At 47.0% G+C, this 22,380-nt stretch overlaps 1 protein-coding gene across 1 annotated transcript; it reads left to right on the top strand.

Moving 5' to 3' along the window:
- The first annotated feature begins 375 nt into the window (after nucleotides 1-375).
- On the top strand, nucleotides 376-18,352 carry c4h1orf21 (chromosome 4 C1orf21 homolog). Its single transcript, XM_004067680.4, has 6 exons — nucleotides 376-636; nucleotides 9,622-9,751; nucleotides 14,646-14,731; nucleotides 15,365-15,432; nucleotides 16,095-16,155; nucleotides 17,201-18,352. Exons 2-6 carry the CDS (start codon nucleotides 9,661-9,663, stop codon nucleotides 17,240-17,242), a joined length of 348 nt encoding a protein of 115 aa, XP_004067728.1. The 5' UTR covers nucleotides 376-636; nucleotides 9,622-9,660; the 3' UTR covers nucleotides 17,243-18,352.
- Nucleotides 18,353-22,380: the final 4,028 nt, after the last annotated feature.

Genomic DNA, 22,380 nt, shown 5'->3' with positions numbered 1-22,380 from the left:
CTGGAAAGTACTTGATAAAGTTTTTCAGTGTGTATTTATGAAATTTAAAGAGTTCTTGGGCGTTTCCTCGTTTACATATCAGTGTTTTTTGCGTGTAATTAAGTATAGCATAGTAATGAATCTAGGTCGGAGAAATATACCGAATCTTCATAAATGTTTTAAGTCATTAGACCTAATCTGATTTTTAAAATTCTTTGTCGTTTAACGAAAAAGAATTTTCAAGACCAGCTGCAGAGATTTTGTAAATCAAATTTTCTTAGTTACGGTCAGTGACGTCATAGCCTTATATGTAGTTTGTATTGGGGGGAATTCTATTTATTTAATGTGCGTTGGAAATTTCAAAACAAACGTGGCGTACAAATCCTCGCATATTTAATTTTCGGTATCGGAAAACGTCAGACGAGGCCCCGCCCACTAGCCTGAGTCCAGCTCCAGCTGTGATTGGAGGGTCGCAGGAGCAAGATGGCCGCAGTGCAGCGCGCGGCAGCGGAACCCTGAGATGACGCAAGCTTCAGTTTACGTTCAGCCCTCTCGGCTCCGAGCTCTCCAGTCTCCACAGTAGATCCCACCCGCCGCTGGAGCCCGGAAGGCTGGCCGGGTACCCTTCAGTGGACCGAGCGGAACCGGTTCCTCAGAGTAAGTACCAGCGCGGAATGGGTTCCGTAAACCAACGGAGCCATTTCTGCACGCGTTTTTCGGCTGCGGGCTCCTTCCCGCTTTCCTATTGCGCTCCCGGCGCCCTGCTTCCTGTTTTCGGGTCGATGTGTCGAGGAGGCTCGCTGCTCCAGAACCGAGCCGGGAGAGCCCGTTTTGGATGCCGATTGGTTGGATCTCGCTGCTTTATCTCTCCAAATTTTCCACACATCCTGGTTGACCCCCTCCCCACCCCCCGTCCGTTTTGAGGAGACGGGAAACAGGGAAGACCTGTGCGGACCTGAGCGAGTCACGTTTGTGGAAATCACGCACGTCCGCGCCCCGTCCCCCCCCCCCGTGGAGGGACCGTGTCCCCCCCCTCGGGGAACAAAGCCCTCAGTGTCTCGCTGGAGCGCCGCTGGCTGCCGCTGCTGGGCGGTGGTGCTCCTAGGGTAGGGGGTAGGGGGGTGGGGGCTCCGTGACCGTGCGTGGGGCTTCCTTCTGCCGCCTGCACAGACGCGTCTGCGATCCGTCTTCATTCCTCGTTGGTGTTGCTGCACGTGCGATCCGCATCTCAGCTGACAGGGTTGGATGTTGATGCGCAGGCGCGTCTATAGCTCCTGATTAAATGTCTGTTTTCTCTTCTCTCACACTCTTCTAAACCTCTCATTACCAAAGGGAGGTTTCCATCTGCCGAAGCGGTCTTTAAACGCACCATATGGTCAGCATCATCCAGCAGATCATTGAGTGTCTGCAGCATCCGTCTGCTCTGAGGCTGGACTGAGCATCCTGTCACCAGCAGCTGACGGCCAGTTTAATTATGTTCTCAGAAATCCTGCCAGTGGATGCTGCAAGCCTCTCTGATTACTTTATTCTTGGTTTATCTGCCCCCACCTCATTTACATTTACACACTTGTAGCTCACATATGGCTTCTTGATCCCACATCTTGCTGAGAAAGACTCAAATACAAGTCTCACTCCTCCTCCGTCTATTTGTCCATCTATTAAATCTATTCTTAGTCCGCCTCCTTCCTTATACCATCAGTCAAAGGCATCATTTCCTGCAGTTACCTCCTCCCCCTTGCTGATGAAGAAAAGTTTAGAGGAGCATTTGGTCCCTGTCAGGGTCATCATGCAACACCTGTGATGTCACTGGGGAGAGGTGGAGCATTTCCATGGTTACCAGGATGTCTCCTCCATCTGTGGGGTTGGGAGGGAGTTCCCAAGAATGTCCCTCAGATCCAGGTTGCAACAGATCCCCGTGTTTTGGACAAAGCGTGAGGTGTTGGGAGCATCAGAACCCGTCCAGGTTCTGTTTGGTAGACTGACGGTTGCTGTCGCCGGAGAACCGGCGTGTCTCCCGGGGAATAGACCCAGAGCTGGCACAGCAAGTGTTGCTTCCTAAAACTGAGTCTGTGTTGATTTGCGGTGTGTATGCTGCTGCCGGCTTAGGTTGGCCGGCACTACCACCTGCCCAGGTGATTGTGCACTGCCGTCTGCACATGTGGGCATGCTGTCTGTGTAGATAGGCGCTCACTACTGTCTGCGCAGGTGCTTGTGCACACACTACCATCTGTGAATAATACTCCACTCAAGTCTTTATATCTTATTGTTGCTGCCGTCTGCACTGCTCTATGTATTAGAACTATTTTATGGTGGATCTTTATCTGCAGTAAACAGGGACTGACTGCAGCCTGCGCCATGCTTCCTGTGCGGCTGCGTCTCATGATGTAACGTTTTTTTCTGCGTCTCTTGAAGTGTTTATGGTAGTTTATTGGTCTCAGAATGGAGACAAGAGCAGCTCTGACTATTCACACCCTTTTATTACAGGTGTGATTCATTCCTGCGTTGATGCACCCTCATCCAATTTAGAGTCTGCGTAGACTCGTTCCAGCTGTCTCCCTTTTTTTTTACAGATAAAAACTACTTCCGATGCCTTCATTACAATGAAACCGGTCCGTTTTTAAGGGCTGGGCAGACGGACATGAAGATGCAGATTAAGTAAATGTCTGAAGACGTAATCAACCAGTTCCATCAACGGGAGGAAGGTGGTAGTAAAACCAGAGGTTTTTGGAAACTATATTTTTGCTCCCAGATTGTCTTTTTTTCTGATCATTTCGACAAATCGCGACTTTAGATTATGTTGTCTGTTTGTTGCAGTTGAACCGAACAACACGCACAGAAGCATCCGCACATGTTGGATGCGTCTGTGCAGAGTAGAGCTCTGGTTTGCTGACTGGGGGCCTAAGCACAAAAACAGTCTTTTTTATTCACAGACGGCGTCACATCTGAAACCGCCAATCCTCCTGTAGCGCACGCTTCAAGCTGTTTTCTTCAGTTGTGCTAATTATTAATGAATATGAATGCAGCCATTCTCTCCGTTTGCAGCTTGTTGGTTGGTTTGTTTGCAATTCAGATGATCTGGGAACATATGAGCGGGTTCAGAGTGTTGGAGCCGCAGCTGAACGTCGTAAACCGTCCGACTACAGCGACATTGGCAGCTTAAATCACCATTTTAAATCAAGAACATTAGTGGAAGAAACCCGCAGTGATCCATGCTGCTGCTGCTCTCCTGAGCCTTGGTGGCTCTGCTTCAGCATCTCCAATGTCTGTTTGATCGAGTCCTTCACCATGAAGCAGACGGAGCAGCTGAAGCAGCCGGAGCAGACGGAGCAGACGGAGCAGCCGGAGCAGACGGAGCAGCCGGAGCTTTGACCGCATTTCAACCCCAGCAGTTTCAGTTCATCTGCAGCCGGCGTTGCAAAAAAGCGTCCACATCTGTCCTCGTGTGAAAACCAAAACGCTGACTTTGAGTATATAAGCTGGAACGGCCGTGGTTCCTCCAACGGTCTAGAACTTCCCTCCTGAATAAACGTGCTGCTCCTTTGACACAACGTTGGGTTGCAGTTCTCTCTGCAGGACAGAGCAGCCTCTGTACCCCCCCCCCCCAGGAATGCTCATTATTTTCATTGAACAGTGAGGAAAGCGGCCCGCAAAGAAGAACGTTATCTTTCAGAAAGCTCAACTTTCAAAAACAACTTTGCTGTCCGTCAGTCCTGCGACTGGAGGCGGGGTCAGGAAGCCCCGCCTCCAGTCCCGCCACGCTGCTGCTTGGGTTCAAACTGCTGGGAAAATACCAAACACTTTGCGTGTTTATCTCTGGGGTTCCTTTAATCTTTGCTGCACTGAGATGCTTTTCCGTCATTTCTTGAGGATCATGTGCTGGTCACGTTCTGCCTCTGACCTCGGGAATCAAACCGTCCCATTAAAACCCAACGTGACACAAAGCACACTCGATGTGAGAAGCAGTTTCTAGAAAGTGACCGTATCTCACAGCTTCATTTATGAAGACATCACGCGGAATAGCAAATGGCAAACTCGGGTTTAATCCAGGATTAAGGAAGGGAGTAATCCAGCCAGAAAACCATGAGAGCGTCAGCTGAAGGGTTCACAGCTCGGTTTATGGATCAACTCTTTGGGTTTCAGTTCAGTTTATTTTAAAGCTACACAAAAAAGTTTATGATGAAGCTTTTTATAATCTGGTTTCCATCCAAATCCAGAGTTTAATTGATTTAAACTAAAGACAAAAAGTCCCTGAGAAAATGAGGAATTATTGCTTTGAAAGTAACTCAAACTTGATGAAAAGGTTTGAACATCCACCCTGAGGTTCACATCGTCTGCAGACCCGAGCAGCTGGACTTCAGAGGACGGCAGAATCTGTCTTTACTGTTTTTCACTGGAGCTTCCTCTTCTGCAGCCTTAAACCTTCAGGTTTTTTTTAATATTTAGTCTGGAATGGTTCTTATTCTGGATAAATCTGGATCGCTTCTCCCTTTGCTCCCAGTCAGACGGCTCGTTGTTGGAGATCCCGAGCAGCGGTTCTTCTGGCAGTATGAAGGATTCACAGACATTTTCTCCTGACTGTCTGAGCGCAGACACCGTGTCGTGTTTGTTGTGTTACTTTACTCTGACCCGTGACCCACTGGAGCGTAACGGCGCGTCATGCGAAGGATAAGCGGCTGTTTTGTCTACAAACTGCCATTTTTTTTGTTTTTCTGGTGTTGTTCCTTTGTCCTTGTACACGTTCCTCAGGTTGCTAACAGATGTTCTGCACATTTTAAGAAGTTCTATGCTCCTGAGTGACGATGTTTTAAGAATATTCATGTTTTCATTGAGATAAACAGCAGTAGAATATGCAGGAATAGGAGGAGTGCAGGAAGTGAAGAATCCAAACAGCAGCAGCTTGGAGTGAACCTTGAAGCCTGTGAAGAACTTCAGGCGGGAATCTGCTTGAGGCCACTTCTGAACATCAGCTGTGAGGTCGCAGATCCGACCGGTTCCTGGCCTCAAACGGAGCATCAGGACTCCCCTCTCAGCTCTGATCTCCATCGCTGCAGAGCAGAAACCTCACTGATCGTCTGCAGGATGTGTGCTGTGGCGGTTCTGGATGAAGTCGATGAGTTACTTAGGTCCAGGATTCTTTTGGGGTGATGGGTTGGTTCCATCTGAGCATAAACAGCTTCTGCTCACATGTGGTTGTCTGTGATGTACCTGTGAGGAGAGAAGACCCCCCCAAAACAATAAATGAAAGCACAAACATCTGGAGGTCATGGGTGCTCTTCAGACTGGAGGCTTGTCGTCAGTTTGTCTGTGCTTGGCGTGAGGTGGGGGTTCTACGCAGAGTGGAAACATGATTGACTTGTCATTTTTGTCACCTCATCCGTTTCTTAGTTTCCTCTTTTTGTGGACTTTGATGCTTTTTAATGTCCAGGTGAACTGCTCTGACATCATCGCGCTGGTGCTGAACCGGCTTTGGGTCCGTCACTTTTCAGACGAACGTTTGCTCCTTGTGGCCTGATGCAGATCCTCCGTCCCCTTGAGGGACCCGTCAGTCACTACAGGTGATCCACGGGTCTGGTGGGGGGGGGTCTGAATGGCTTTAAACCCATCTGTGCTGGAGGTGGGGGGGTCGTTAAACATCCCCACTCCTTGTTTTCCTCTGTCTGGACCTTCTCAAGGTAAACAGATGAGGTCAGAATGCGTGGAAGTTAAGATTTGTGACGCCGTCTCCGTGTGTGCGCATCAGCCGAGCAGAAAAATCTCACAAAGATAGGACTTAGAAAGAATGAAGAAGCAGAATGCACACAGTCGTCTGCCCCATAAGTGGATGCTCCCTCTCCACACCCAGACAGGTGCTGCAGGAAAGACATGTACAACGTGAATGATCCTCCAGGTACAGCCATTATACATGCATTTCTCCATTCTTCAACACATCTGATCAGAGTTGCAGAGAAAGGCAGTTGTTGGTATCAATCCGTACCCGTCACATGTGTGAAATGAGTCCGTGCAGCATTACCGTACTTTTAAGACGCTAAAATCGCCGTTAACAACAATAATTACGTCTTCAAATCTCACGGTTAGGATTGGGGTCACGTGAGTGACGTAGGAAACGCGGTCAAGAAGCGCAGTTTGTTTTTGTTCTGCTGCCAAAAAAAAATCAGATCCCCCCCCCCCCCCCCCCCCCCCCCCGCAAGTCACAGGGGGACAAGCGACCCCCCTGTGATGCCTCTGTGCCCCTCCCCACTGACTCAGACGGTTGTTGTACTTCTGAAACGTTTCCTAGTACGTTGAGTTAATTACAGTTAAAGTTTTAATGTTTCTCTTTCACATTGACGAGGACCTTCAGCAGAAATCCATGTTTGATTGGATGCTGAAATGAGAAAATGTGTTTTTGTCAAACGGCCTTTCAACACGTTGATGACGGATGCCTCAGGATGAAGTCCTAAACCCACAGGAGGTCCCTGTGGAGGTTCAGACGAGGATGTTTGATGTTCATGGCTTTTACGAAGCTCTGCAGCCGGTTTTTCCTGCTCTGCAGTCGCCTCTGGCACAACTGCGTTGATGCGCACACGCCCCGGACCACGCATGCAGGCAGCGACATGCACAGCTCCCTCACTCTCCTCTTTTTTGCATGTCTTCCTTCCACACACTGACTTGTAGAAGCAGACGAGTGCACCTCGGGTCCGACCTCCAGGTATGTGGTCTCGCACGCGTCGCATGTTCATGGCTTTGATGCATTTAGCTGCAGCTGTGAGGCTGTAAGTCACAGTGCTGCTGGTGAGGTTCTGAGGGGCAGGAGCGCCGATGTGCACATGTTTACCAGATGAGCGTTGGCGGGTTTGTGTGACGGGAGCAGCGGTGTGGCGTTAGGCTGCAGGGAAAACGCAGAGCAGCGCCTGCATGGAGCGCTGTCTGAGGCTGAAAGGTGTTTTGGGGTTCATTTAAATATCAGGGGGTACAGATTGAAGACGCCTGAAAGGTGAAGTGATGTGACATTTTAGTGAAGAACCCTTTGGATCTGGAAGGTCTGAAGCTGCAGTCTGGGTTTCATGCTTTGCTCTTCAGGTTCTGGTTGTTGTTGATGGAAACGCAGCGGATGTGTTTGTTTTATAACAGGACCACTGAGAAACACCTTCTGACCTCCGGGTCACACGGACGGGTTCTGCTGCGACTGGAGGTCTCTGACCGGGCCGCATCCAGGAGCTCGTGCTCTGGGTTTCTCTGAGGAGCTTCTATTTTTGTCCCACTTTTATTCACAGTTTCAATACCGCAAATCAAAGCCTTTTGAGCAGATCCAGCCCACACGCTGGAGACCCTTTGAAACCTAAAATCCATCAGACAGCTCTCCTCCTCCTCCTCCTCCTCCTCCTCCTCCTCCTCCTCCTCCTCCTCCTCCTCCTCTATTTGCACACAGGGAGAAGTTAACATTGTCCTCAGTTCCTCTTCTCCTCGCTGCTCCTCTTTTGCTGTGTTTGGTTTTAACCTCTTTCTTGACTTTTGGAGGTTTTGCATCATGAGGCTGCGGGCCAAAAACACCACGGCCTCCTGCGGTTTCTGCTTTGGTGCAGCGTCCTCATCTGTTACAGAGACACGAAGGCGTGCTCCTGACCATGCATGGAGGTGCTCGTGACCCCAAATCGAAGCTCACGACTCAAAAGTTGTCTCTCTTGCGAGGGTCCCATCACCAGCCTCAAACTGAAACGTTACAAATCACATCGATTTTCCTCTTTGCTCCTCGTCCTCCTGGTTCCGTTGCCTGTTCAAGCTTCCTCCTCTTCCTCCTCCTCCTCCTCCTCTGGTCTGTGACTCCCCTTTTTCCACTCTGTCTGTGCAGAAGCCCGTCATTTCTGTGAAGATGGCAGCAGACAGCAGAATGGCGTGAATGAAAGCATCCATGCAGTGTGAATGTGTGGGAGGCTGTGACTGACAGACAGTGATGTTCACAGCATCTCTATCCATCTGCTGGGGTGGGGGGTGGGGTGGGGGGCTTCCTGTCCTGATAAGAAAAGACTTTTGTTCCTTCATAGGAAGAAGACTGAGATTGTCTATGAAACAAATCCAAATCCTTTCTTCTATAAGATGAAGTTTTGAAAAAATAATCAATTTTTTGTCAAGTCAATAATTTTCATCAGTGGAAAAACACATTTATATTTATTCATTAAAGATCCAATTTTTATTCAAATCTGTATTTATGTAAAAAAAGATTTTTTTTTTCAAAATAGACTGCTTTTGGAGCAGAAAAAGAAAAGTTTTAATCTGAAACTTAAATCAATTAGACGGCAAAAAGGTTTATAAAATCCTGGTCCATTATCATTACATAAAAAAGCAAATGGTGTACATAGAAAATAAAAAAATTAAATTAAAAGTAAATACATAAAACTCAAAAGGTAAAATAGTCAAGTAAACATAATTTACCATTTAATTAAAAAAAATCGATAAAAGTCGTATTTTAATCATCATAAAAATCTTTACATCTGTAAGAAAATCAATCAAAAGCTGCGTTTGATTATTTCTCCGTCACTTCATAGATAATAGGACCAAATGAGGAAGTGTAGTTTCCCATAATTCAACGCTGTTGTTTTTATTCCCATCATGCGCTCACTTTTCAACAAGTTTGTCCAACTTTTGAGGAACTGAAAGTTCTTTGCCTACAGAGAAGATGAACTCCAGGACCTGTGGGTGTAAAAGCAGCCCGGATCATGCCCCTCACCCCCCCGTGTTTGACTGTTCAAAGGAGGGGTTGGTCTGCTGCGCTGGTCGGTTTTCCACCAAGCATCAGTTCCATTGAGTAGACGGTGAAAGTTCTGACCGTGGATGATCGGAACAACAGTTCTGAATTCTAGAGTTTAGCAGCCTGTCTGCTGGTTGGCGGTTCGAATCCCAGACTAGACAAAAATCAGGGTTTTTTATGTTTTTCAAAAATCCTTTCTTTCAAGCTAAAAGGTTAGTTTGGGTGAGATCATGGATGAAAATGGCTGCAGGAAAGTCTCGGACACTTTCATCAGACTTTGCTGCAGCCGAACACGTCACGAGTCTCTTCAGCTCTCAGGTGCGTTTCCACAAAGCTTACAGGTGCGTCATGATGTCCCTCTTTGCTAACCGCACTCTCAGGAGGTATGGTTGCGTGTTTGTGGATTGTGTGCGGCGGCGTGTTGGCTCGCTGCTGAGCTGTGGGGAGCTTCTGCTTTTCTGGCCGTGCTGATGATCAGTGAGGTGGATCAGCAGCAGCTGGATGCTGCTGAGCTTCTGAACTCGGGTTTTCACACGCTGATGATGATTTACCGAGGAGCTTTGGTTAAATATTGACCGCTGGAGTATGCGAGTACTTAATCTGTTGTCACAGAAGCGTAACTGAAGAACCAGAGAAGTTACATTTCTTTTCCTGGGTTAAAATTATTTATGTCTAGAAGTTAATTTATTTACTATACTATCATACTTTCGATCCTTAATGTCTGGTTATCTGCAGGTGTGGGCGTCCTCTTTGGTCCAGATTGAAAAATATCTTTAAGTAAGAAATAGATTTCATAGAACCTTCCGGGTTCCACGTGTCACCTGACACCCTCGGCATGTAAGCTCCTCCCCTGGAGGGGAGTCTGGCGTATGCGTCTTCTGCTGCTGACATGAACTTCCTGTTCTTGGTCCCTACAGGTGTGAGTGCGATGAGGAGCGGCTCCAGGGAGTGAGGCCATGGGCTGCACCTCCGCCAAGCAGGTGTCGGCCGTGCCCAACGATGAGGAGGGACACGGCAAGGTCTACAGCAACGGAGACGCCTTCTCCGGTCAGTTCACACGCCGCCACAGCTCCGCCCCCATGCAGGTGTCATCAGCAGCTGCAGATTGATGCTGGCAGGTCAGGAGGAGGAAGGGAGGCTTCTGTGTGCGGCTCTGATGGTTGATGACTTTTGAGGGGAAACGTCTGCCTCTGTCGGGGCTGATGGCAGCTTCCTCTGCTCGTCCCAGCTGCAGCTCTGCCTTTTAATTGCATTTAGTCGGCTGTTGTGAGATGATGGGCGGCTGAGGATTAACGCCGATTAGGAATTGGGAGCAACACGCTGGTGTAGCGGCACACAGGCGGACAGATCAGATGATGATCCACAGATCCCCCCCCACGCACACACACACACAATTTCTGTCTGACCTTGTTTATTTGACCCTTCATCTAGATTTTCCCGCGCTGCGTTCAAGGACCATTTTCCTTGACAGCAGCAAAGTCGTGGTCAGCCCCCTGTAGGGAGCGTCTTCACACGATCCTCGCATTCTTCTTCTTGTCTGGCCCTTTTTTTTTTGCCCCGCCCCTTTCCTCCCCTCCTCCCCCTCTTCCTGGCTTCTCTTTCCTCTCGTCTGTGGCAGCATCGGGTCAGAACCTCTTGTCCTTTCACATCCTTTGGGCCCGCTGACTCCCCCGCCTGTGTACTTGTTGTTGATCAGATCAGAATGGGGGGGCAGACTTTCACATTCTGTGAAAGGAACATGCTGTTTGTTGTGTTTGCATGGGGGGGGGGGGGGGGGGGGGGGCTTTGAGGATCAGTTCTTATAAACCCATAAAAGGTTCCTTTCCAACCCAAACCTTCACATATATACTCCAGACCCTGACACCCCCCCCCAGTAGATCTCACACAATAACCGGAACCCAATTACCCAAATGCTGGGGGGGGGGGCTCATCATGCTGTTGGTGTCAGCAGGGATCAGAGATGGTCCAGAGGTTCTGAGTTTGATCTGCATCCATGGATGAGTTTCTGGTGTTTTAGGCAGAAAAGGGACAGAAATGATGGAGCTCAGCAAAGAACGGTTCCAAAGGTTCTTCAGAGAACAGCTGGAACTTCAGCTGAAACACTCGACCACCTGTGGAGTCGGTCTGTTGGTGTAGGAGGTGGCAGGAGGACTTGGTCCTGCTTTAGATCCTGAGAACATGCTTAGAACCTTCAGAACCCCGTTGGGTCCTTAGAGCCTTGTCAGTCTTCTGAATCCTGTGAGCCCTTGGCGGGTGTCACTTCTGAAGACTCTCCTCTGAGCAGGACACAAAAATAGCGATGCCAGTGACCCGATAAGGTGGGCGTTTCCTTTGGCGGGATAAATACGGCGCCGGGGCTGAGCTCAGCACTCACATATCCCTAATTATTGCTGCTGGAGTGCTCTTTGGCAGGGTAGGGCCCTGTCTCTTCAGTGGGTTGCTGTCTGAGCGTAGAGCAGAGTAAGAAACCTGATGCTGTTTACAGAACCCTCCTGAGTTCTGGACTGAGAAAAAAGCGTAAAAATTCTCAGGATGTACTCGTCTGAATCCAGTTTTCGGAGCGACTGCAGACCTCAGGTGAACATACAGGAAAAGCAAACATCTCCTTTGCTATTTATAACGGACAAAAAAGGAACTGAAAACATTTGTTTGTTCACTTCTCAAACTGTCCAAATGCTCTGTCACAGTGTCCGTTTCAGGATTATTTACTGCGACCCACCATGACATGTTTACCAAACACTCACCAGGGCTGCAGAGCAAGCAGCCTAACCCGGTTAACCACCTGGATCAGGTGAATTCAGCTGCTGAGGGACTGAAGACCCTGTGGAGGGAGGTTCATCAAACCAGGAAATAAGCAGATATCAGACTGTGTCTCTCTAGATCCAGAGAGAGGAGCTGTGGTTTGGAGGAGGAAGTCTGGAGTTGTTCAGGACATGTATGCGAGCTGGAAGACGGCACTGAGATGTTCTGTAGGTGTGACAGAGGAGGTCATGGTGGAGGGGGTGATGGACAGCTGAGGTCAGACAGGAATCTATGTGGACCGTGATGTTTGCAGATGACACTGTGATCTGTAGAGAGCAGGTGGAGGGACATCTAGCTGGGTGGAGGTTTGCTTTGGAAAGGAGACGAATGAGAGACAGAGCATCTGAACTCCAGATGTTCAGGGACAGGAGACAGGGCTGAAGATGCTGAGGTTCTCTTTGAACGTGTTAGAGTTCAGGTGGAACGGAGCCGGCCTTAATCCTGCAGGCTGAAGAACCGCAGCGACAAGAGCACAGGCTATGCTGTGGGAGCGTGCACATGCATGCAAACACACACACAGCCATAAAAGGCTGTTTGAGTGACTCCCCTCTGGGGTCTGGTCTCTGCTGAAGCTCAGTGACTCTGCAGTGATGAGGCCTCTGGATGTTTCACCTGCTGCTTCCTGAGCCGCCCTCAGCTGCACATGTCAGCGAGAGCCGCCGTTCCTCCTGCTGCGGCTCGGCGTGTTTGTGTGTTCTGTGTTGCCACGGCACTGCTTTGCGTGGCGTAGCTGCGACTCGTTTACATTCCCAGAATAAACAGCAGAAGTCGTCTGCGTTTGTTTTGTCTCTTTCTTCTGGATCCCAGGCAACTTCTCTGTCTGTGTCGTCCACAAGTCTTCCACAAGTGACAGGAGGCGTTTTCCCGGTAGGATGACGCTCCACACTCGCACACGTGTGCAGTCACGGAGGTCCAGGTGAGGCCAGGTGGCGGCCCGAGCCCTCATGCAGACAGATCAGAGTCGGATCAAACGAGGTCAAAGTGCGCTACAGAAAAACGATTTCTGTAGTCCGTTCACCTTCTGGCCTCAGTGTACAGCTGGAGATCTTTCTTTCTTTCTATTTACAACCTTTGTCTTCTGTCAGAACGTTTCTGTCAGGTTCGGTCCAGCAGTCGAACGGACAACCAAGCTGCCGATTTCTGATCCGTCTACACGTGTGGTTTGATGGATGTTTGGAAAAAACCATTAAAGGGAAAATGTTTGTGGAAAATTTTTGCTCCAACTTCACAGACCAGTCGTGTCGTTTTCCGTTTGTCTGGTTCTGCAGCTCCGAATGCGCCACAGTGCAGCGCAGGTCTGACGTGTACGAGGAAGAAACTAGAATCCATGAAGAGGAAGTGAACAGCTCAGCTGGATTTCTCAGATCATTTGAGGTTTTCAACAACAGTTTCAGTTCCCGATGTTTGTCTTTGGGAGAAGCCCGGTCTGCTGGAGGGGCTGGGCTTTTCTGCTCCTGTCACAAATGGAAGCTGCACTGAGGAGTTCCAGCTGCTTTTAAAGTCCCACTCCGACCATCTTCTGATCAATTTATAAATGTTCCCAGTGATCTTTTAATGATGATGTTGTTTTTTAGGCAAAATCTAAAAACCTGTGTCGTTTTCTGGGACATAGTTCCTGCAGAGTGGCAGGAGTTCATTAGAAATTCACCACTGGGTTGTGTGCGGGACTGTTGATGTGGAAGTAAGCCTCAGTTGATTTCCCATGATCTATTTGTTTACACTCTCTCTAGCTAGCTTACAGCCCCTCACACCCCCTCACACAGATTTAAACTTCATGAGAAAAATACATGATTTAAACTACATGAGAAAAATACAACAAGAATAAATTTGAAAAACAACGTTTTCATCTACAGACTTTCTCTGTAGACAGATATTCATTCTTCTGACCTGTGATGATCTGCCTGTCTTCCATGGGTGGTTGCTCTTTTCTGGTAGCTGGTTAACGATGTTCTAAAGCTCATGAGGGTTTGAACCTCAATGTGTTCCAGCTCTGCTTCATTCAGGGGAAGAAAGTTGAAAGTCAAGAAGAGCCTGAAGTTCACGCCGGGCTCAGAAACGCAACACCTTCCAATGAAAAGTCTGTGAACACACATCCAAAACTGGCCTTTATTCATCGCTGCGAACATTTTTAAGACAGTTTTCGGGTTCTGCGTATGAAACACGGCCATTAAATGTGCGTTGAAAGTTAAACCAGTTGAACTTTGATCAATCCGGGACTCTGATTGGTTAGTGATGTATGGATGGCTCCTTTTTAATTCACAGAAGTGACAACAGTTTGGAAATTGATCATGAAGGAGAAATAAAGATAGCAGTTTTGGCCGGGCAGAATTCTCTGACAAAGTCTTTCACATCAGAATAGAGCTGTGAAAAGCAAAGCCTGGAGCCAGATTTGTACCGCTACGACATTTTGCACCCAGACTACCTGCAGGAACGACCTTTAAGGTTTGACCTTTAGTGTACAGAAGCAGCTTTAAATTATTCAACCACTTCCTGTTTGATTTTCGGGTCCTTTCGGTAGAACTCTGAAATAAACGGCGTTTCAGAGAACTTTACCTTTTTTCAAACTTCTGTTAGTTTGGTTCCATTTTAAGGCTGACTGGTCATGTGACCTCTCTAACCTGTAACACCTTCTTTCTCAGCACTTCCGTGTGTTAAGGTTCCCACGCCGGTTACTGTTCTGAACTTTGGGTTGATCAGAACCTTTGGTTTAACTGATACGTTCTGACTCAGACGCTTTCCTCCCTTTATAGTCCTCATTTCTAGCAGGAGGGGGTTCTGACGGCACTGGCTGTGGTGTTATCTGTCTCCCCACCAGAACCTATCCATGACGCTACTGACCCATACCCTCCCCCCCCAGACTCCCTCCGGCTGATCTCCTGTGTTCATGTCCTCCTTATCTTGGTCGTCTTTTGATCGCTGCTCTTTGGTATGTGACCACCGTAAAGCCGTCATGTTCCCTGAGGTTCTGCATCAGATCCTGGTTCTTGCGCTGCCTTGGATTAGTTAACACGGGTCGGGCCGATGCAGAGACGGAACCTCAGAGCCGACCCCTTCAGAACCAGGAGGAGCAGACGTCCTCAGGTTAGGATTGCTCTCTGTTTGTCTCTAACCATGACGTTCTGCAAACGTGTCTCCTCAGATGAATACAAGATGAAGGGAGTGGAGGAGGTGAAGTACATGAAAGGAGAGGAGAACCGAGTGAATGCACGGAACCAGGAGAACCTGGTGAGACACACACGTTCCTTCATGCACAGAGCACACACACACACACGTGTTGAAGCCTGCAGCACGGTGGCTGATGTTCAGGTGGAGACGGCGGTCGTCTGGGTGGAGATGCAGGCTGTTCCCTTGTTGTGGTTCTGATGGATCAGCGTAGAAGCTCCCAGAACCTTCCCAACATTGACACATTCAGGCTCACACTCAGTTCCCGTTATAGAAGTTATTGTTGGTGAGACATGTCTGCTGCCTGTTGTTCAGGACCCGTGGGTGAATTTTTTCTGTTTTCCTGCTTTGTTGTGGATCCAACAAACACATGAAGTTGCTGCAGAGTTTGCCGTTTGCTGTTGGTGTCGGTCTGCGGCTTCAGCACGTGACCAGCTGGTGTTTTTCCTCTGCGCACGTTCCGGCTACTCAAAATGCTAAAGATGACGGATGGAAGCGCAGCTCCTCTCTCAACTCTGCGGGAAACTTTCCACTGAGCCCCCACCCTCGTTAGAGCAGATAAAGCCTTTTATTTAACCCATGTAACACCTGAGAGCCACGTCCGGCGCCGCCGGGCGGGTGACGGCGTAATCTGATGGATCAGCTGCTTAACGGTCCAGTTCTGAAAACTAACGAGGTGTTTGCATCTGTTTGCAGGAGAAGAGTAATGCTCAGCCTAAAGGGAAGCCGCAGAAAGAGGCGGCCGCATCAAACATCAAGTCTAAGTAAGTGTCCACCAGAGAAACGCGCTTCCTGCTCAGACTGCATTTGTGTTGCTGGTATGATTGAAACGCGTAATCGTGTGACGTTTGTCAGAGAGCTGCTCGGTCACCTGCTGCTTCACTAGAAGGCTTTGTTGTGAGGAGTGACTGCAGCCGGACACAGCCGTCCTGAACTCTGGAAATCCTTCATGATCATTTATGACAGCGTGTCAGAGCTCATAAACGGAGGAAGGTCAGCGGGCGCGATCAAAGACCGGCGTCTGCTCGTCCCACCTGGATGACATTTCACAAAGATGCTGGAAAACCTCCAGACTCAAACCAAGCAAAGTTCTTTGTAATCGCACGAAGTCGGCGCTCTCAGACACCCTCACATCCCGTTAGGATCTACGCCTGTAAGTAAATATTAGGATGTGAGAAGCAGGAGCTGCTGAGTGTCTGGTTTTTGTAACGCTGCCTTCTGTTGGCTCCGTGGGCTCCAAGCTGCCTGAAGATGATCTGCCTCTGAATGTGAGCCCTGAAACGTTGTGCAGCCTCCTGAACACCCCCCCCTCTCCTGTGAACAAGGGGGGGGGGATGCAATGGAAAATTCTTATGGTGTATTCTTGCCTCCCTTTCTCCTCCTCATCTCCAACCTCCCACTTCCTCTCCCCTCTTGTCCTCCTCAGCATTCACACGTCGGAGAGCCAGCAGGAGTTTTTCAGGATGTTGGACGAGAAGATTGAGAAGGTGAGGAGGAGGAGGAGGAGGGGGGAGGGGGGCTGGCCATCTCTAGAAATAGCCGAGTCTTGAAATTTAAAGAGACAAGAAGCTAAAAGCATCGATCAACAACATCAAGGTTATCTGTTAGCTGCAGCCGCCGCTCTGAAGATCCAACTTTTTCTTCTCTGCAGCTTTATCATTATCTTTACTCAGGAAGTCCTTTGAGTTTGAATTTTAGGAAGTTCTTTCTTTAATTTTCATCATGAGTCCATTTCTTGCAAATGTTGTGGAGCAAAAAAAGAAGCATAAAATGTTTTTATCATTCTGTTATTAGCTTTTCCCCCATCTTTTGTCATCTTATTCTAAGTTTGATATATCTAACTGAGAACTGGACTGCGTGGCCCCTCCCACCTGTCATTCCAAACAGGAAGTACCTGCAGAATCCCATAGACTTCTACAGAGAAACAACCAGAAACACTGAAACCGAAACAAAGAGAAGAACCATTCTGGATCTGATACCTTTTTAAAAAAAACAAAAACATTTTCTTAATAATCCTCATTTTCTTCAGGATTTTTCTGTAGTTTATAACTTAAAACTGATCAATCAGATGTCTCAATTAATGTAGGCGGAGCCTCATGGCCCCACGTCCAGCAATCAAAATCTTTGACAGATTTGGTGTAGCTGGCTTTCAAGTGGCAGGGGCGTGGCCTTCCAGCAAGCTCACTCCTGATTGGTAAAGGTGGTTGCCATAGAAACATTGACTTAGACCGACTCCGACCCATCACTACTTACTGACTTGGCGGCATCTGTTTTACAAAAACAGCGACTGCATTGACTTCATTTGTTTGGAGCGGGAATAAACCATTTTCTACTGATGACGTCGCTCAGTGCAGTTCTCAAACACAGTCATGGTAAAAACAAAACGTCTTTCTTTTGTTTGTGTTCTTTATTTTTTCATCTTGATAAACCAAACAAAGTAAAAACATCGTGTGTAGATGTGAAGGAGCTCAGGTGACAGACAGGAATGCAGTTTGAAGGTCCTGACAGAAACCTGGTCTCCTGTCTCTGCAGGGCCGGGACTACTGCTCCGAGGAAGAGGAGGAGGAGACATAGCACAGACGCCCGCAAAAGTCCAAGTGTGATTGAGTGATGAGTGAGTGTCAGCAGGAGAGACGCAGGGCTGTAGGGGCGGGGCCATGTGTGCCGGGCGTCTTCACCTTTTTGTACATACGGCAAAGATGGTATTTTAAGTGTGCATGAAAGATTGCTTGTGTGATAGTGGGATGAACTTCTTCACATTCTAAGGGGGGTCCTCTCACTGAGGCCCCCCCAGCCCCCCAAACAGGGGCTGAAATGATGGAGAGACAACCAGAAGGAGGAAGAGATGGAGGAGAGAATGATGCGAACTTCTCTGTGGTCCTTCATCTGTTCCTCTTCAGCGGTGGTCCATCCTCTGTGGCCTGAGCTTCCTTAAAAAACTCCTGCAGCTGGACTGATGAACTCACGAATGTTACCTGAGCGGAGAGAAGAAGACGGAAAGCCATACCAGAAAGTGATGCTCAAGGCAGACAAATCATGCACTTCTGCGAAGATCCACACGGACCTTTGTGTCGGCCGCCTGCAGTCATGCTAACGTTCGCCACGGCGGGCTGAGAGGACGACATGGACGAGGAAGACGAATATCTGGGATATTTTAAAGAGAAAGTAGGAAGAGCGTGGATGATATAAAAACTCTAAACTTCTCCTGCCTTTGAATTTAAGAAAGTTTATTTTTTATCTGCACAAAGTCACTCGTTTGTTACGTTTTCTTCTTTTTCTGTTTTTTTTCTGATGTCGTACATCATCATCGTCGTCGTCTTTAACAGCGAGCTGGAACTTCATAACTCACCTGTCAGTTTGTGTGTCTGTGCTTCCTCCTACATTACCTCCACCCCCACACACACATTCATGGTCTTTGACCCCCCCCAATTCCATCGCTCTCTGCGTGTTGTAGGGGGGACATGCACACGCGTGTCGCCCGCAGAACGTCTTTGGCTGCACCTGAAGAGCTCCACAGGTTTTTGGGCTTTTGCTCTCATTGTGAAGGAACTGGGCTGAGCTCAGGGTTTGGGGGGGGATGCACGGTTGCCGTGGAGACACAGTTGGTCACTTTTTTTTGTCGTCTTTACATCCTGTTGTATTATTTTAAATCCTTTTTTTCTATTAAAAAGAAACTACAAGACCTCTGGAGATGTGTAACGCCTTTTGTAAACGCTGAGCTTCCAGGCAAAAGCGCCAGAGTGGGAGGAGTCTGCTCATCCATCATGACTGCCTGAAGCCATGCAGCCCTCTGCTGGCAAATCAGGAGCGCCACACTTCAAAAATGACATCCACACACCGGGTCATAATAAAAAATAATTGACCACCATTTATATTGTAGTGGATTCTTGAGTCTTAACTATTTTACCTCATTATTTATTTTATTATGTAAAGCACGTTGAGAAGATTTTTAGCAGGAAAAGTGCTATATAAAGTTTAATTTGAATTCAAAAAGTAATTTAACCCTTGTGCTATCCTAGGCACTTTAACATTGGGAGTGGGGTCATCTAGACCCACTAGACAGTGCTCTGAACCTTTTTTCTTCAATGATTTGTGATCTTCACTGGTGTCCATGGATTACATGAAATCTTTCCGCCTTTATCCACCTTTGTCATGGTTGGGGGAACACGTTAATGGTCATCTTGACCCCATAGGATAGCACAAGGGTTAAAACTAATAAATGCAATGCAAATGTGATTAAAAACAAGAACTAAACTAAAATTACTAAAAGGTGAGATCCTTGCTCCTCCAAGAGAGGAGCACCGTTTTCTTGTTTGTTTGGACATCTTTCATTTACACTTGATTATCTTGAAGAAATCCAAGGAATCTGGAAAACTTCACTGTTCAGTATACAGATATTTCTTTCTGAGTCACACTGGTTGAAGTTTTGACTAAAGATGTCCTGGATCCATTTTAGATCAGTGAATCGGATTGGATCAGTTTGTCCCATTTTAAAAAAACTGAAAATCTCCACAGGAAATCACCAGCTTTAAACGATCTAAAGTTATCTTTTCCGCTTTGGAAGACCCAATGATGACAATACCAGAGACGGTGAGATACTTCTACTGTTCTAAGTAAGTAAGTACTTTTTATTTGTATAGCACCTTTCAAAGACAGGAGTCACAAGGTGCTTCACAGGTTAAAATATGTATATACATATAAAAACTCAAAAGATAAAAAGCATAAACCACGTAAAACAATCATCTCAAGCCCAAAAAAAGCAGTTTCAGTTAAAATGTTTTGCAAAAATAAAAAGTTTTCAGTTGACTTTTAAAAGAATTTGCAGTATCCAGGGAATGTAGGGACAACGGGAGCTCATTCCAGAGTTTGGGAGCGACAGCCTGGAAGGATCTGTCTCCTCTAGTTTGGAACCGCGTGCGAGGGACCATCAACAGGTTCTGATCCGCAGACATCAGTGCGCTAGATGGTCTGTAGGGGGCGATCAATTCAGACACATATGGAGGAGCTTGAGAATGAAGGGCCCTAAAAGTCAAAACTAAGATTTTGTACTGATAACGGTAAGCAACCGGGAGCCAATGAAGAGCTTTGAGGATCGGGGAGATGTGATCTCTTCTCTTGGTGCCGTTCAAGATCCTCGCAGCGGTGGTCTGGATCAGCTGCAGGCGAAACAGCTCCTTCTTATTCAGACAGGACTGTTACAGTAGTCTAGCCGTGTAGACACAAAGGCATGAATAAGAAGTTCTAGATCTTCATATGACACCATTTTCTGTAGTTTAGAAATATTCCTCAACTGGAGGAAACAGTTCCTGATCAGCTGTTTGGAGTGCTGCTCCAGCGACATATCTTTGTCAAAAATGACACCCAAATTTCTAAGGTTGGGTTTGACAGCCTGGCCAAGAGAACCCAAGTGCTGCTTAATCCTGGTATAGCATCATCAGGGGCAACAACTAAGGTTTCTGTTTTCTCTGAGTTTAGCTGCAGAGAGTTTTTACGCAGCCATTGATTTATCTGACTTGAGCAGTTCATCAGAGAATCCAGCGTGTGTGTCTCGGAGGGCTTGAAAGAAAAATATAGCAGGATATCATCAGGAAAGAAATGATAGGAAACATCACTGAAATCCTGAATGATCTTTCCAAGGGGAATCATGTATAGGAGAAACAGAACAGTGCCCAGAACAGAGCCCTGAGGAACCCCACACAGTAAGTCTGCTGACTGAGACATTATGTGGTTAGGCATGACACGAATCTGTTATCCAATTTAAGCATCCCCCACTCCCACCCCTCAGATTAAATGGTATCATCTGTTTGTGAAACAGCTCAAAAAACCCATACCTTAATGCTTCCACCGCCATGTTTCAAAGGTAAAATGTTTTGGAGATTAGGCCTCGTCTTTTCAAAATAAAAGCGGCCTAAAGGTGAAGACTTGTTTTCATTTAGTCAACATGTAAGCTGGTGTCTATCACAGTTTCAAATGGTACAATGGTGAAGCACTGCTGCCCCAGAAATGAGTCTAGAAATGTCCCAAACAGCACCAACCCCTTCTGGATCCTTGGATCCTTTTCTTTATCTAAAGCTCCTAAAATGCTGCTCTTCTTCCGCAGCTGTTCTGAAGGCCGCGAGTCCGCCTGGAAAATGAAACATTCCACCTTAAGAGAATCAGTTTTTCAATCTGAGACGGATTCTCTTGCTTTCATGCATCATTTCTGCAGAAAATGAGCATCCGTGCAACAAAATTGAGAAAACCTTCAGGGGTCTCAGCATGCAGCATCTGGGGGATGTCCATAAATCTTTTTTTTTTAAGGTTAAGGAATCACCAACAAGCGAAGAGGACTCCTTTAAAAGCTAAAGTTTGGGGCGGGTAAAATGATGCTAATGCCTGGAAGGGGGCAGGAAGAGAGAAGTATTGATCTGCAGATGAGTTGCCCATCATTTTGAGATCTGAGAGGCTGTGATGAAACCCAGATGGAGCTGAGCACAAACAACCAGTAAATGTGGGAACAAAGAAACGGGTTTGAATCCCCACTGTTTTTATCTGTTCACACCAGGGGTATAACGATTCATTTCAACGATATGATTCATATCATTTGTGTTCCTGATCCAATTCATAGTCAGTATTGACTGACCTAAAATGGATCCAGGACATCTTTGTCCAAAACTTCCACCAGTGTGACTGAGAGAGAAATTCCTGCTACAGAACAGTTTTCCAGATTCCTTGGATTTATTCAAGATCATTAAGTGTAAAAGAAATATGTGTCCAAACAAACAAGTAAACAAGAATGAATGTCAAATCCATTCACATTTTAGTTTCCTAATGTTCAGCCCACTGTTGTTTTTCCACATCCAAAGAGTCCAAATGGACAATCCTAGAACATTCTAGAACACTGGATGGTCACATGTCCTTGATAAATTCAAAGTGTTTCCACACATTGGACTGGAATGATGGACTGGTCAGTTTTTGCTGACATCACATGTGTGCTGTCTGCTGTGATTGGTCGTTTTTACCTTACATACAAATAAACCTACCGTAACTCAATCCAGATGGTATCTTCCAATGTTTATCGTCGATTTATCTCATTTTGAAACGATTTTATGATGGTTTAGGTCGATTCCAATGAAAATCTTGCCTCAGACGGAACAATCTGGTTGGCTGGTTGGAATAGAAACCGGCTTATCGTTGCACTCCTAGTTCACACCCTTTTTGTTTTTTTATACAACTTAATTTCCTATTGACAGAGACACGCATGGAAATGTTTCACCAAAATCCAATGAGTCACATTTGAATTTTTTGTTAAAAAAACTGTTATGTTTGAGCAATAATCAGATTTTTGTCATGTCTCGTCAAGTTCCTGTCAGTCTCTGGTGTTGTCTCGTGTTTAACTTCCTGTTTTATTTTGTAGGTTTAACTCACCTCTCGTTTCAGTCCTTCCTCTCCCTTCCCTTGTCTGTTTCCCCACAGCTGAGCCTGCCTCATCATCCCTGATCGTTTCCACCTGTGCTTCCCCTCATGTATTTATAGCCACAGTTTCCCTGTGTCCTGTGCCTGGTTGTCTTGTTTTCTCCTTGACAAAGCCAAGCCAAGTTTATCAAGGTCTAAGAAATTAAAACGATCTAAAACTCTGCATCTGAGTCCAGTCCTGTGTTCTACCTTGTGTCAGTTTTAAGATAGAAAATAGTACAAAGTTTATGATTGTTACTATGAGCAGTGATAGTATC

Source organism: Oryzias latipes, chromosome 4 (assembly GCF_002234675.1).
Source record: "Oryzias latipes chromosome 4, ASM223467v1".
In the NCBI taxonomy this organism is placed as follows: Eukaryota; Metazoa; Chordata; class Actinopteri; order Beloniformes; family Adrianichthyidae; genus Oryzias; species Oryzias latipes.
Note: the sequence above shows the minus strand (reverse complement) of the source record. Positions and strands in the feature narration are given on the sequence as shown.